Raw genomic sequence first — 17,200 nt, forward strand, 5'->3', positions numbered from 1 at the left:
CACACATCCCTCTGTTTATTGTTGGAGCAGATCTCCATTTGTCAGTCTGGCACTTGGTTTACCCTTACACTAGAAGAGGCCTGAGGGAGGGAGGCAGAGAACAGGTCATGAACAGTGTGTGATAAAACAGCTGTGCCTTGCCTTTGCTAGTATCACAATCAGTCTAAAGTCTGCTATACAGCCTTGATCATATACAGAGAGACACTGTCCACGTGAAGATGGACAATGCATCTCCCATGAAGAATCTACTCCTGGAAAGTTTTTGGAGGTTTTGACTTAACAGAGTTAACCTAGCTAAGGAATAGCTATACCTATAGCTTATGGTGCAAATAATGCTCCATTTCAAAGAAATGATGAATATATATTCACTACCATTCATAAGTTTGGGGTTGGTTCATTTTTTTTTAAAAAGTATCTTATGATCACCAATGGTGTATGTATTTGATAAAAATACAGTTTAAAAATACAGTAATATCATAAAATATTAAGTTATTAATTTAAAATAACTGTTCTCTTATTTTGTATATATTTTAATTATTTTAATATAAATGTAATTTGTTCCTGTGATGGCAAAGCTGAATTTTCACCATCATAACTCCAGTTTTCTGTCACATAATCCTTCAGAAATCATTCTAATATTATTAAAAAAAAATGTTTGTAACATTATGTATTTACTTTCACTTTTGATCAGTTTAATGTTGAATGAAAGTATACATTTCTTTTTTTTTAAATTCTTACTATAAAAATATATATAAAACATATGTTAATATAATATTATATAATAATTGTATTTAAATACTTATTTTAAAAGATATAATGAACAATTTCAGGACATTTTTCATCATTTTCCTCACTGATTTGGGAAAAAAGGTACGCGCCACCTGAATTTTATATCAGACAAGCTGACAAACTACCTAACAGGGTTAATTGGACCAATTCAATCATATCTGTCCTTCTTTGTATGCTCTCTCTGCAGTGATTCAAATCTTGCACCACACTTTATCCCTCCCTCATAACATCCAATGAGGAGTGGCTTTATGAAGAGAATTCAATTCCACAAATGAATTACCTATTTTTCTTTCCTCCCTCAATTAAAGAGATTAGTCCATATTCCACCCTGCAGCCTTCCACCATGAGAGTGTGTATCTGGAAGAGAGCTGAGCGGTCTTGGCAAGATGCTGAGATAGAAGACATTGGTTATTCTGGAAGCCATCTCGCAAAAGTCCGCAGTGAAGAAAAGAGATGACAAATGGACCAGCTACACAGAGTCAAGGCACTTCCTTTTAGGTCGCAGCAGCAGGACTAATGCGCATTTGTAAGTGTATATGTGTGTGCATGTTTAATGGTGTTCTGGAGAGAAGGCTTATGAAAGATGTGTGCTCACATCTCTAATTAGAAAGACTGATGAGGGCTGACACCTTGCCTGCCTCATGTTATCTGTCATTAGTGAGAGTGCACCAGATTATGTGGGCCATGACCTATGTGATGGTGAATTACCTTTCCACCATTCTTGCTGCTTCTCTCTTCCAGTGCTCTCCAAATATCTGAGCCTAATATAGCCTGAACCAACTAAGCTCACACGTAAGACCCAGACAGAACAAGACAACCACACCACTATATAGTGCATCTCTCAATTATACTCCAATGATAATTGCTTTGGAGCATATCCCTGGTGCTTCCCCTGGTGTAAAACTGATACCTTGGCCGATATGGTGCAGACCATCTGGTGGTTCCTCTAGCAGACAATGGTCTCGTGATATGGGGGTTGATGGAGAGCATTTGGCTTTGCTCAGGGTATCAGCTTTTAATGCAGTGGTCCAGAACACTATGCTCAGTCGAAAGGACAGGACGGGGTGGAGTGCTTCAGTGGCCTGCAAACGCTCAATGCCATTAGAGAGGGAGGAGGGTAGCAGGCAGTGAAAGGGCCGGATGGAGACTCTTATGAATAGTGCATGATTTATGATCTTTAATTTACTGCACTTTCAGAGTGCATGATGATGTTAAGTGGGCCGGTGCTATTGCAGGTATAGTGAGATACCAGACCGCGACAACGAATGCTGGATGGAGCTGCTGTTTTTATGTTGACATTTCTGCAGGACCAGGTGTGGGGGAATAAGCAGCTCGGCAGGTGCCTGTATTCAAAACTGTTGTTTGAGAGGGAATCCTTAAAGAACTGGAGACAGCAGGAAAGTAATTAAACATAATTTCACAGCTTAATTGTGTTTACAAAGAACACCTTTAGCTTGTCATGCTGTTGGAGAGAATGAAAGGCTAGTTGTGTTGCCTACTGGCTCTTTAGTGACAATAAGCGGGCAGTGATTGTTGAAGGGGATTAAAAAAAAAGAAGAAGAGGGTTTTGTAATTTTGCCAGTAAAGGATTGCAAATGGAGGACTTGAAAACAGAAGGAGTGTGAACACACTTAACAGACTTGCCGTCATAAAGAGTAAAAAAAAAAAACCCAAACAGTTCATTGCCTGAAAGAATGGACCTTTTCTCAGTGGTTGTGAAATACTCATAATTTGAAAATTGTGTGTGTGTGTGTGTGTGTGTGTGTGTGTGTGTGTGTGTGTGTGTGTGTGTGTGTTCTTTCAACACTGTGCCATTCAGAATCGAATTCCTGAATTTTAAGTATTCAAATTTGAATGTAAGGAAGAAATGAACTGAAAATAAACCTAAATTCAAAGAAATTCATAAAATTCATAAAATTTTTGGCTTCATAAAGTCTTATTTGAAAGTTTTGAAAAAAATAATAAAATGTTGTATAAGCCTTACAGGCAGGGGGATTAATAGACAGAACAATGTTTATAATTTATATATTCCATCATATTTTATCAATTATCTTTTTCGTGGAGAATGTCCCAGAATGTATTTCCTATGTTGAAATTCTTTATATTCCAGTCCAACTTTATATACCAACTAAAATTCAACTTCCTGTGGGTGTGGCCTATACTATTCAAATTTACACTCTTAAATTGAAAGGGAACCAATTCTTCAACTCTCAAAATCCAAAAACAATTTTAACTAAAAAAGATATATTTCAAAACAAATGTTTATTTTCCAAAAATAGAGCTGCTAATGTTTCTGAAATACGGTAGGAGGAGCAGAATGTGTCTGACTACAGCCAGACTCACGGTTTGCACAGCAACAGCTCTCTCTCCTGTCAAACTCTGTTTCAGTCCTGCAGTGGTGAACAGCAGACTCTTAGCAGGATGAGGCCTCACTGAAAAGACAGCAGAGAGCTGGAGTTATGAACTCGGAAAGGTTCAACAATGGCTGCAAAACAAGTACAAAGAATCAGTTCAGAGTTTGCACATCCTTTCAGTGACCCATAACATTTTCTTGTAAAAAATAGTGGCTGGTTATTTTAAACCACATACTTCAACAGACAAAAAAAAAAAAAAAACAAGTCTTTAAATGAGAACACAATAAAGGATACAGAAAAAAATCACATGGTTTTTGGTCATAGTGCAGCAGACAGCTGTGCATATACTGTATGAATAAAGAAACATATCAATACATTTTACATGATGCTCTTGATGAAATTTTAATAAAAAAGTAATGAATTACTCCATTTAAAATTAAGAATCCTTTCGAGGCTCTTCAGAAACAATACCTATTTATCCATCCATCTATTTTCCCAACTTTGTCCTATGTAGGGATGTTGGGGAGAGTCAGCTGAGAACACAGACAGGAACAAGGAATCTGTGTTGGTGATGTGAGCTGGAGAATTAAGTTAGGCAGACAAATCAAAAGAATAAAGACATGCCTGTCTCCAGCGCATGTCACTGTTGTTGTAAGTTCACTTTCATGGTTTCATATCTGCATTGTATAGACAAGTTTCACGGATCAGGGTGACATTCCAAAGTAATATCTAATCTTCAGCAACCTGATCTCATTGTCATTCATCTAAAGCTTTGCCCTTTTGGTGGTATTTATTCTATTGTGGATTTTGACTTATTTGAACATGCAAATGAGGTTTAATGTAGACCTGGGGCATCTGCTGTGCTCAAACACACACATCACGGTTATCGGGATGAGCACCCACCTCCCCATAGCCTATCGCAGTAGTCACATAAGCCTCTTGGACTGTGTGGAGGCGTGCAAGGCCTAGAGGCCTGCTGTGCGTAAAATCACCCCTAACACCATTAGAAACATCCAAGCAATCACACTACATGGGCGTGAGACAGACAACAGTGCTTTCTGTCCGTGGTGTTTTGAAGCCATTCAGACTATTTTGTGGAGAGGCTCATTTAGGAGACTGGCCATTTCCATTGACTGGTTCCTGTCTCAAAAGAAGCTTGATTACTAGAGAGTGAGACTGTACAGCTCACATGAATGGGATTGCTATAAGAAAATAAGATTTAGCACAACCGATTAAAAAGAAAATAGTAGTAAATTGGCACCATTCGGGCTCATTTTCATAAGTAGCTGGAGTGTAAAAAGATCAATTGTACTTACATTAAAGTGTGTCAACATTTTACTCAATTAAAAGGAAAAGTGGTAACACTTTACAATAAGGTTCATTAGTTAACATTAGTAAACATTCAATGATCAATACATTTGTTACAGTATTTATTAATCTTTGTTAATGTTAGCTAATAAAAATACAGCTTGTTTGTTCATGTTAGTTCACAGTGGATTAACAAATACAAATAAGATGAATAAATGCTGTAGAAGTATTGTTCATTCTTAGTTCATGTAAACTAATTAACTAATGTTAACTAATGAACCTTATTGTAAAGTGTTTCCGGAAAAAAATATTCAGTAAAAGTAAACATAATTCCTAGTATTTTTCCTTTCATTTTTATAACTGTGACAATTTTATTCTGTTGATTGCCATGTTTCTTTAGTAAGAAATAAAAACAAATGCTATTATTTGTTGAGGAAATCACTATACTAATGAAAATGTAAATTGAATTGAAAATGTTACTTTTTCCAGCTTTGCAGGCAATATTTTATTTTTTTTATTTTTTTATTTTGGCATAAATGAAAACAATCAAACAATTAAAACAGCATAAATGAAAACAATATAAAATAAAATAAAATAAAAATCTCTTAATTTTTTTTAATGACTTTATAATACTTTCAATTACTTATCGGTCTTTATATTTCAGGAAGTCCCATGCAAGCCAATCGTCAAAACTGGGGGTCCTTGGAATCCAAAAATTTGATAACCCTCTGCTTTACTCACCAGATGTTAAACTACAACCAATACTGACAATGTCTGAGTCTTCAACAATGGTTATAACAAACGCATTGCTTTGGGTCAGAGACTCTATGTTGTGGTGACTAAAGAGACATTTTCTCTAGGGTCACATGCTGCATTTATTTGATCTGAATACAGTAAAAAGCAGTAATATTGTGAAATATTATTACAATTTAAAATAACTGTTTTCTGTCATAATATATTTTAAAATAGAATTTATTACTGCGATTCACATAATATAATCTTGTACTCCAGTTATATCATATACAATGCACATGATTATCTTTGCTTGAAATGTAATGACCAGCAGCTATGCTAATTACTTTCCATTTGCTTTTCTGTTTTATCTAAGGATGCCCATTCCGAGATAGCTAGCAAGTACGTCAGCTCCAGTTTGGATCCAGCCTATTCTGAAGACTTCGGATACCCTAACACCTGTGAAGAGATGACTCCAGCCATTGTGAGGACTTCAGATGATGCAAACTCTGAATCAACATGCACCAATGCAAAATGTTCTTTATATTGTAATCATTATGATCACAACTTGTAATAATTACTTCAATGAGCTATTGTTTCTATCTAAAATTAATACATGATGTTAGCTCACTGTGTGATTTGTATGTACATTTCTGAAATACATTACTTAGACAAAGTCACCTCTGATAACAAATCAATTAACTTTTGCACAACCCCGCATTAAGGTGGCAAACATGTGCATGAACCGATGCTGTGTTAGAATGTTACGGCTAGATGCTTAGCAACCAACAGCCAATTGCATTCCTCATATTCATGTGGTTTGGACAGTCATGGAAACATAAACATATGGTTTAGCGTTTGAGGGGAAAAATGTCAAATGGTGACAGAAAACCCGACAATTGGAGTGTCGAAGAGACCATTTCATTCTTACCTTCATATGTCTGATATATATATATATATCAGATATCTGCTATATATGAAGATGCGCTATGCTAGAGCCTTTTTGAAAACATATCTAGTGTGCCATTCGTTCAATCAGTGACACAGACACCGCAAATATGTAAAATAAGAACGTTAATCCATGGTTTAGAAATGTACAGTGTGAAACGCCAGGTTATGAATACCCAGGATTAATTGTTAACCCAGGTAAATTATGAGCAATGTGAAACGTGAATCAAGATAACCCAGGATTCCATTTACCCAGGGTTTAGTATGACCCAGGGTTAACAATTTCAAGTGTGAAAAGTCCTATTGTTTCCTTAGACAGTATTTAGTTCAACAGCCCTCAAGTACAAATTCCCCCAAATAATACTTGAGTAATTGTTCTTCGTTAGTATACTCAAGTGCCTTACACACCCCTGACTGGAGGATTCCGGTGGACAGGTGAATGGGGACGACACAAAGGCCTTCGACCCTGCTTTTTCCTGCAGCTGCATGCTCAGCTCAGCTCAGTCCCAAAGGACATATCAGTGCCTCCACAGTAAACACTCCTACTATTTGTCCTGGGCCCTCTCATGAGACCAGCTCTATCCTGCACCCTTAAATAGCTTTAGGCCACAACAAAGAGTAAGGACTGGGGGAGGAAGAAGGTGAATGAGGGAGAGAGAGGGCACGGCACAGAGGAGGAAAAAGGGTGAGGATGTGTGAAGAGGGGCTAAGAGCTTCTGTCACTTCTGGTGTGAACACAGAAGAACCGGCGGGTGACGGGGGGTTGAGTGGACGAGGACAGAATAGGTCATAAATTTAGCTCCTGTGAGGCCGAGTGAGGGAGTACACAGACAAAGAGGCATAAAGGAGGTGAAGCTGGCACACTTGTGGGAGGAAGCCGCCATGCTAAAGTAATAGCGGTTATGCCGGGCCCAATACGCAAACACCTAATTGACACCAATGTCTCAATCATCACACTGTCAGCACAACAAATGCTCAGTCTGACCTGACCCTGACAGACATCTTATCAGCCCAATCAAACAGACCAAATGAGACTGAAAACCTCTCACCACAGGTAACAAAGAGGCTGGGCTATATATGTTTTGCATGCCAAACTACATGCTGTCTTCTCTATTGTGTGAGGACAACGCTTTGTGAAGAGATCAGCATGCCTTCAAGACATTAGCTGAGCCACACTCTGTGAGACAAAAGGCTTAGGTAATTCTCTTTTTTCTCACATGGGTGACTTGGGCTTTTCTCTCCTGCTAAAGTCTGACTCCATTTAATGAACGCTGCAAAGAGTGATGACAAGAAAGGCCTGGGGGAGGGGACCGCCGTACTGCAGTGGAGATAAAAAGCAGGCCCTACAGGTGGAGCTGGGTTCTCTATCAACACCACCATTGTTTCCCTCTCCAACCGCCACACGGCAAAGAGCCCTAATCTGCCCCTATCCTGCTGACATCATCGCGTACGGAAACCTTCCGATACAAACATAAACTTTGCTTGTTTGGTTTGGTTATGCTGGAAATGACTTGACTCGAACCGTCAGAGACGCAGTCTCAACCATTAACCCTAGAGGCTTCTTTGCATTCTTAGACACTGTGTCAGGCTGAGCAACACCCCTCTTGAGTTCGCCAAGTCCAAACAGAGCCTAGAGGAAGCATCGGTGTGAAATGAATGAAAAGGTGCACTGTTACAAAAAATATCTTGTTAAATGAAATTAAACGAAGACACTCAATTTTTTATTTAAAATAGAATCATGTGTGGTGTTTTGGGAATGTCCTTTTACTGTTTTTCACTGTAAATTAAATGGTCATTCAAATTTGTGAAAAACATACATTTGACATTATTTTACAGTAAAATTACATATATTGTCATGTTGACAGTTCTTATTTATCATGTATGGTTAGATAATTTACAGTTAACCAATTAACAGTTTTTGTGGGAGCAATGGAATTCTGTACAGAAATATTACTTGAGGATGAATCATTTTTTTATGCTGCTTCATTTAGCGATACACAATCTTTTTGTATACTCTCACATGAGGGAAGACTGACAGATGTGTTGAATTGGGCCTAAAAATAGATGGACAGGAGGCCGCCTATGGCTCGAAAGGATGCAAGACCTTTTATTGTATTGTTGTTATTCCCTGAGAGACCTCCTTTGATAGGGTTTTTTCCACTCTCTTGTACCCCATCAATCTTTTTCCAATTACCTGTCTTGTCTCCCCCAAATCTGTCACAATTGTTGCCTTGGAAACTGGTAGCGTCCAGCGCCATTATATTTCAGTCCATTGTTCGATTTGGGTTGATGTGACAACATTCCCCCAGATGAACGATCCTGAAAAAAAAAACATGGCGCGATCAGGTTGGGAAGCACTTGAATCAGATGTAATCAGTACTGTAACACTGTGCTGGCTTAGAATGAAAATGTCTGATAAAAATTTCCGATAGCAGAAAAATATTGTCTTCGATTCGCCTCCATAATAACTGTGGCGGTTGGCATGTGGGGTGCTGTGTGTAAAAAAAAAAAAAAAAAAAAGAAAAAGTGATGTCTCTGCCCTCAAGGACATTTCCGTTCACTGGGAGGCTGGAGCCCAGGGTACTTTGAAAAGCACCAGAAGTGACAAGACTCCCTCTTCCAGACTGTCATGCATATACATATACACATACACACAGAGACTTACACACTCACACAGAGGACTCGCAGAATGTCATTAGACGCCTGGTATCCTGTGTGGTGAGCTGTCAGCTTGTCATCTTTCAGTCGGTGCACTCGACTGGACAGCGGCGAGCATGCTGGGATGTGACAGCCAGTAAAATGGAGTCTTGTCATTACTTCTCCCCACACCTGCTGTTCTGGTTCCCTAAGAGGCAGCAGACAAATAAACATATAAACAAACAATCTTACAAACACTCCCAGTGTTTAGAGACAAACATGAAGAACTTACGAATAATACGTTTAAATACGTATAAATGAACGGACAAGATTTCAAGTTTCAATTTGTTTCAAAAATATGATCTTCTACTTAATTTTTTCATTCCTTGGTTGTAGTGATAACATGACACCTTACAAAGTGCATGTCAGCAGAGTTAGACAACATACAAATATCAGCAAGTTGTCAGGGGCCCTCAGGCCATGGTGTGCATGAAGTCAAGTACATCACCCACCATGTTGTGGGCAACATTAGTATCATCTGCAGTCTGATGGTCTCTGTCTTGCAGATCTGGGGGATCTATAAAGATCACAAAATAAGTTTTTAAAAACGATGAAGCGAAATCACATAAAGCAGATTACTGTCCTGGAGTCCTTGAGAGGTGCAGACAACATCCCTGTGTTTACAGGGCAGGAGGTGAAGTTTCTTCAGTGTGTTCATGTTCATCAAACGAGAACAGATATGTGTGAGAGAGGGAACTATAGGGGGAGAAATAGATTTGCAAAATGAAACTAGAGGTGTGTGAGGTGCACTTTTATGGAAAGTGGGGCTAGTTGTAACGCTCTTCACTCCAGTGAATCTGTTTTTGAATAGGCATATGTCCAGGAAAAACAGTGAACAGTTCACTCACACACTGTCAGAACATGTCACTGCTAAATCTAAACAGTAAAACAATCATGAAACACAAAACACTTTGAAACGATTGTAAAAGATACGTTTTTGCCAAGAGACATTACAATTAATAAATTGTAGATATTTATAATATTCAAAGCATATGTGAAAAGTTTTGTTATTAAAAAAACAACATTTGAAGATGACTTTTCCTCTTGGGTGGTTTGCAAGGTATTCATGTTTCAAAAGTTTGGGGTTGACAAGATTTTTTTTTTAAATGTTTTTGAAAGAAGTCTCTTATGCTCACCATGTGATCAGAAATAGAGTAAATAACAGTAACATTGTGAAATATTATTACAATTGATCTGTTTTCTATTTTAATATATTTTAAAAATGTACATTAAAGCTGAATTTTCAGCATCATTAGTCCAGTCTTTAGAGTCATATCCATCAGAAATAATTCCAATATTCTGATTTGGTTCTCCAAAAACATTTATGTTGAAAACAGCTGTACAGCTAATTTTTTTGTGTGTAAAATATTATAATTATTATTATTTACATTGTAGGGTTCTTTGACGAGTATAATGTTCAAATGTCTAACATAAAACTAAAAATCTTACTGACCCAAACTTTTGAACGGTATATATATGAAAAAAAAAAATCAGCAAAACATAAAGGACATACACGTTTCTAATAGGCTATCTATCCGCATGAGTTATGACATTATTTCTAATCAGGACTGGATGGACTTTGACAGCACCAATCAACTGACATTATATACTTGGCCACCAGGGTGGGCAGTAGACATCTGTTAAAAAGTTACATTATCATAGAAACATTTCAAACTTTTGTTACAACACATTAAAAGGGCAGCTGGAGAGTTCTCCGCATTTTTTACGACGCTTGAAGGGTAAACATGTACTGCGCACATCTTGTAGGCTACATTCAGAGAATGTAGATTGTAACGTTATGCTGCGATATTATGAGGTCTTTCAAAAGGTAATGCTCAGTTCTCAGCGCTACTGTTGATCTTTGAAACAACGGCAGGTGTTTAAACACACTGCAGCAGATCATTGACAGTTTTAAGTGCACGAGTTGTAAATAAAGAGGAATTTGTAACAAACAGTCTGTTTGATCAAGACCGTGCCTGTCATTTCAGCGCACACATGCGCATCGCCTCGGTGCAGCCCGTCCTCGCGATTGGCTCGAGCGCGTTTGTTATTGGTAGTGACGTATGTGAAGTGACGACCCTCCCGTTGTGCGGTGCCTCGGTCTGTGCGCTTCTAGAGCCACGGTCCTCACTTCAGTGTTTATTTGGTTGTCATGGCGGAGGGACGTGGAGAGCTATTGCCTCAGCCGCCGCTTCACCTCTCCTTACCCCCGGCCAGCAAGCGTCCGTGTTTGCGTCCCGCTCCTCGAGGACCGGGTCCGGGGCCTGGCCCGGGATTTCCGAACTCACGTTTCCGTTGCCCGGAATCTCTACTGGACTGCGCTGCGAAGGCCGTAGCGGAGAAATGGGCCTTCGAGAGGGTGGAGGAGCGCTTCGAGCGGATTCCCGAACCGGTTCAGCGCCGTATCGTGTATTGGTCGTTCCCGAGGAACGAAAGGGAAATATGTATGTATTCGTCGTTTCAGTGCCGAGTGGCGGGTGAAGAGGGTCCAGTAGTGGGCTCGAGCACGTCTGTTGGATCTGGTACAGTCCCCGGAGGGGTTACGAACACAACAGGCAGCACAGGGACGGGGGGTACCGGAGATGGACTGCCTTTCCGCCGGGGAATCCGGCTTTTGGAAACCGGTTGTGTGGACAACGTCTTACAAGTCGGTAAGTACCGCTTTAACCGTCCAAAGCACGTTGAAAGTTACATCGGAAATATTTGTTTCACTTTCTAGCAAACGAAGTTTCTTGAGAAAAATGGAAGTGGCCTCGTTTAGAAACTGTAACGTAAGTTACCAGCTTCGTTTCTACATAGAGATTCTTCACTTCCAGTAAGGGAGCATTTTAATGCCTGTCGTATTGCGAAAGAAACGGAGCGCACGTTTTAAAAATTAAAGGGCTTCCCTTTGGGCATGTTGCAATGGCTTTTAATGTGGAATTCATTGGAATCGGTTGCTGTAATGTTCATTTAACACTTGATAAAACGCTTATATATATTATAAGTTTCAGAGAAGATACAAGATGATACAAAATAGTGTATATTTGAACAATCACAACGAGCTCTGTCGAAACGGAACCTTTTTTTCCCAGGTCGCCAGGAAGAAAAGACTATCATGCTGGTCACAATGAATCTCTGTTGTAGCACACCGAGCTGCTATTTTGCTAATATTTCCGTCTAAAGTTGGTTTCGGAGAATTATTGGCTTTTCTCCGTGTATTTTTGGTTGCTTGACGGTAGTTGGGTTTCTTGATATAATTAAGTCCAGGGTAATCCGCTTGAATCCAAATCCCATATCTTTTGTTTATTTGCTGGTTGGTCAAGACAAAGGACGCGTATTTGCCGTAGTTAAACGAATGATAAAACACGTGCCGAGACTTTATCTAACCCTCTGTTGTTTTATTTCGAATATCTTTTTTGCTATAATCGTTAAAATGAGTAAAAAAATACTATTCGGCTAAATATGTCGTTGGGTTGTCCTAGTAGAGGCTACAGCACAATAGCTCAAACCCCCCCTCATGTCGGGCTAGTTCTTATGTATTAGCCGAATAGCATTTTTTTTTTGGTGTGTAGAGGTGTTTTTCTAAACCATAGAAACCCGTCACAGCATTTCAAGCTTCATTTAAACGCACTAAATCGAAAAATTGTGAAGCATCTCGAAAAGGCTTTGGTATTTAGAACACGAAGGCAGTTTCAATGGCTGCCCAAATGTCTATACATTTTCCTCCCCCACTCGCTTCACTTCAGTAAACATACTGTCAAAATACTATCGTGAAAGAAAGGTTAAAGTGTTGTTGTTTTTTTTTTTTTATTATTATTATAAAAACGTACTGGCCTCTGTAGGGTTCCAAAGCACAACATGCCCAATTATGTGCTCATTTGAAGTAGTAAAATTGCACTTCACTTGTAAGGTCCAATGTGGCATTTATAATGTTTAAGGCTTAGTTAAGATCAACAAAACCATTCACAATATGAAGTATTTAGCGTATACCACATATGAACAGGAAAAAGCAGAAAATCAGTCATGTACTGGACCAGCCACATTTCTCCTATAATGTAAGCTTTCTTTTCTTGAAATAGCAGTTACAGGAAGCCCCAAATCTCCAATAATTGTAGGTGTTATGAGAGTAGTGAAAGTATACATATAACTAATTCAATAAAGAAGTCATGATTCATTTATTCTCACAAAGATCCACTGTGTTCCTTTAAAAGGCCGATGTTAGTGGAAACGTGATAACCTAGCTGTAATGAAATAACACGGGTACTTATTTAGCAACCTTGAAAAGCTCCCTTCATGAGTAAGTGTAGCCCCCTTTTCACATTCAATGAAACTTGTTATGGTTATTTTGCCTTTTTAAAGTTACCATATATACAAAACTATTCTCAAAAGTTTCTAGACTTGGTTGTTTTTGTTGTGCCTTTGTCTTAATTTTATGTTATACAATATACATGATTTTAATAGTGTTTCGTGAAGTAGTTCTAGTTTATATTTTTAATTATGACAATAATAAGCAGATGCCAAAACTGCACTGCATTTCTAGGAGTGCTGCTTGGATAATGCTTGAGTTTTTAAACATTAGGCTAACCATTTAAGTGTGAATAAGCACAATCTTTTGGATTGTAAAATAAACAGTGGGCAGAATAGATACTTGATAGATCAGGCATCTGACAGTAAGGGTATGTCATATTTCACTTGATAAACTGAGATAAAGCAGGTTTAATTGCGATCTGTTTTGCTGTGTGTGGAGATTGTGTTCTTTTGCTTTTGATGGGTACTGAAACTATGAACTGGACATGTTTGCATCTGATAGGCAAGATAATTGTGCCCTAAAACATGAACAGTCTAGAAAATGTCTGTGGGGGTGTTTTTTTCACACCAGTACTAGATCCACCTGTGCATGCTTGAATAAACTGTTTTTGACTCCTCAATTGCTACACTTTCTTTTAGACCTGTTTAAAACTTTCAAAGACACTGCAACAAAGTATAAACCACTTTTAACGTTTATTCAGCATGTTGGCTGAAATGAAGTTAGCAAAGATTCATACTCAAAGGCTTACTCCCTGTAAGCCAGGCTTACTCCGAAGTTTGCCTGAAAGTTCACAACAGAATTTGTACACTTTCCAGAAGCCATAGCGCAAAAACACTCAAGCCTGGGGATGCGGGGGATGTTAAATTCATCGTTATCCTCTGAATGGTCAAATTTTCTGCCCCAAATATTAAGGGCCGTACGGCATGCTGCAGGAAACCGATTTGATAAGAATAAATTAATTCTCGTTTGTGTAATTTACCACCCTACCCCAGCCTCTGTCTTATAAAGTCCTTGGAGAGGAGGTTCTAGCTTTGAGTTAGGCTTGAGGATTATTGGGTCATGCTTTGTTACCCAGCTGTAGACAACTCCCCCATTCACAGAGGGGGAGGGGGGGGGGGGGGGTGTTTGGGGGGTGGGAGGGTCTCTAAGAGTATAGCTTTTCGCAATGGAGCACAAAGCTGTGAGGTGAAACCTTTAGAATACCCTCTTCTGTGGTTAGGAGGCAAAAGTTCGGTGGGATTATGGCTGGAAGAGCCACTGAGAGGTTGTTTAGCCCTCTTAGTGCCTCTGTAAAACCAAGGCAAGCATTGAATTGAGTTGTGTTACTCTTCTGCCAAGTGACTCAGAAGTCTTCAGATTGATGGAGACAACTCTTCTTTTGCCATTAGACAAAATATTAACTTTGGGAAATCTGTCTTTTTCAGTCCTTTGGTTTTATTACACAAAACCTTATTGTTTCAGTCATGGGCTAACTTTTTAAAGTTATTGTGGCAGACAGTTGGGAGCCAGTTTGTTCGAGTTTTGAGGATGGCCGCCATTAAGCATTAGGCTAGGCCAGTGGCTGCTCTGTGATGTCACTAGGCCTGTTTTTAGCTCTTTGTCTCCTTTGAGTGTTGCCATCATTTTGGTCTTTGTAATCGGGACACATCTCATTCAGCACCATACAAGTTCAACAAGGGACCGCTAATTCTGCTCTATCTTTCATCAGCCGTACAGACAATATTTAATCAAGGTAATTAATTCCATGCCTGCAAGTCTCAAAGAAAATCACTTAAACAAATCTCCCTTTCACACTTATTAGCACTCTTAGTTTTGAAGGACACGGCCATTAAACACCCCCCCCCCACCCTTTGTCTTTATCAAAGGAGGGAAATTAATTTGGAAATAGGGGAGAGGGTGGTTAGCCGACTTGTCAGCTAATCAGTAGCAACTGGAGCAAGGTGAAAAACAACTCGCCGCATTCCAGGACAAAAGACCTGTCAGAGACTTTGATCAGGTCCTTGTTTCCGAACACTGAGCTCAGACTTGATAAAAAAGCGACGCAGTCCCACATATGGTTAGGTTTTTAAAAGCACGCCCATAGAAAAGCCTATGCTATATGTGTTTTTCACACAGTGTGACGAGTGTTTTTATTCCCTCAGTGGATCTGGCACCCGCCCATGCTCTAAAAATCAATTGCAACCTTGCCCTCTTTGCATTCTGCTGCAGCTTGCCCCATACCCCTCTGATTTTAGTTTATCAGTGATGCACTCCTCAGACAAGGCCTTGTCTGCTTCACAGCTGTGTTTGCAGCAATCGGTTTAGTTCAGTATCTCTGCTCCTGCAAAATGGAGCTCTGATTTTGAGCCAGAGGCAAGGTTCCCGTCCATACCCTACCCATGTGCAGCTGGGCTTGCAGCGTGCACTTGTGCGAGCTCGTCTCCCTGCTGCAGCTTATCTGCGTTTTATTGGAACTCAGTGAGTTGTATGCACACGCGCATTCACCCATTATACATTATTGCCCCTCACAATCCTAGTTTAAAAATGCTGGCTGTTAAAGGTCCCTTAAGATATCTTTACCTCTTTGATCTCTGCTCACAGGCGGCTGATTATTTTGTCGATGTTTCGTCATGAAGTAGACGCTTTAATGGAACTTTTATGCTTTTATGCTCTGGGAGGAGCGGAATATGGCTGGTGAGCCTTCAAAGCTCAGATTTACACAAGATACACATGTTTCAAAGCTTTTGGAAGTGTTGTAACCCTTTTTACTTTATCGCTGGGAGGGACATGCCCCTTTTCTCTCTCTTTTTCCTCCCTCCTGCCTGCTGCTCTGTTTGGGTGTCATTGTCAGAGATAGAGGCTGCTGAGAGTTGCTCCTCTTTAAAGAAGGGGCCTCCAGACATGCCTAATAGGGCCTCATTTGGCTGTAATTGCCTAACAAATGTAAGAGAATTCCAGAGGAAACAAAAAGAGAGAAAGGAGAAGGCAAGTCAACCAACCGAGAACAGAGTGAGGGGGAAAAAATTGGTTTGGAGGTGAGATTGCGTAGAGGAAATGGAAGCATTTTCTATGACAAGCTATGTTTAGGCAGGCAAAAAATAAAGGACGGCCCCTACCTTCAATTTGTAAAGACGTGGAGGAAAATCCTTACATCTGGGGCTGTAACACTAAACGCGGAGTGCAGGAAACTCAAGCAGCACTCAGGCAGCTACCCTCCCCCATAGAAGGCCTTTCATCCAGCTGAGATTTTGTGTGCGGGAGTTTTTGTGGCCAGTTCACATGGAAACTTAATTTTCTAAGTCTGGACGAGAGAGGAAGGATAATGTGTATTGGAGATGAGGTCAAATATCCTGCCAGAGGGTGGAAAGAAAGAGGCCCCAGTCAGTGGCAGTTAGCAATGTGCAAACTTCTATGCAAATGTCACATTGGAGGCTGTGGACTTTTTAAAGCCATCACTTCATATGTGTGTTTATTCTAGCCATTGCAATTCCTGTTTTTAGCTTGATTCGTTGCCAGCCACCAATCACATGGGTGTGCTGAAGGCCCCACCATTAGCACTGTGTGATCTCTGTGTGATTGCATTGATTCTAAAGCATTTTTTTTTTCGTTACTTAATTCTGCATATTGAATTCATCTTGTGCTATTGATTTGTACTGTCTATTTCAGCACCCTTTACTTTTATTTTATTTTTTTTTTATTTTTTTTTGTTGGTTTCTCCCCAAATCTCAGCCGTGTTTGATTCCTTGTGATCTTGTTTACTCTTTCTAGTATAGAAAATACAGCAGTTCATGTAGGTCAATGCAGTGTTTCCCAACCCTGTTCCTGGAGGCACACCAACACTACACATTTTCCAACTCTTCCTAATTGATCACACCTGAATCAACTCATCAGCTCATTAGTAGAGACTCCAAGACCAGAAATATATGGGTCAGATAAGGGAGACATCCAAAATGTGCACTGTTGGTGTGCCTCCAGGAGCAGGGTTGGGAAACACCGGGTCAATGGGTCATTTTTTTTTTGTCCTGTCAATTACGTTTAAAAAAAGAATACAATAACAGTGCTGTTTGTACGTACTATTCCTTGAATACAACTTCTGTGATGG

General features: G+C 39.6%; 1 protein-coding gene and 1 long non-coding RNA gene across 3 annotated transcripts in view; one reads left to right on the plus strand and one right to left on the minus strand.

The window, feature by feature from the left end:
- Positions 1-3,082: 3,082 nt before the first annotated feature.
- LOC307162010 lies at positions 3,083-16,543 on the minus strand. 2 transcript variants are annotated; one of them, XR_013821837.1, is made up of 5 exons: positions 16,215-16,543; positions 9,281-9,345; positions 8,805-8,976; positions 8,326-8,450; positions 3,083-3,274 (listed from the first exon to the last, which is right to left on the minus strand). It is a non-coding gene; the product is annotated as an uncharacterized lncRNA (long non-coding RNA). The 2 variants fall into 2 exon arrangements; XR_013821838.1 differs by having other exon boundaries at positions 8,797-8,976.
- The window catches only part of zswim5 (zinc finger, SWIM-type containing 5), a 46,248-nt gene continuing 39,867 nt past the window's right edge, over positions 10,820-17,200 (plus strand). Inside the window, exon 1 of the mRNA XM_079877027.1 lies at positions 10,820-11,479. Within this exon, the coding sequence (XP_079733153.1) occupies positions 10,981-11,479 (499 nt within the window). The 5' untranslated portion in view covers positions 10,820-10,980. The remainder of the gene's footprint in view (positions 11,480-17,200) is intronic.

The sequence above is a fragment of the Squalius cephalus genome, assembly GCF_949319135.1.
Source record: "Squalius cephalus genome assembly, chromosome: 7".
Taxonomy (NCBI): domain Eukaryota; kingdom Metazoa; phylum Chordata; class Actinopteri; order Cypriniformes; family Leuciscidae; genus Squalius; species Squalius cephalus.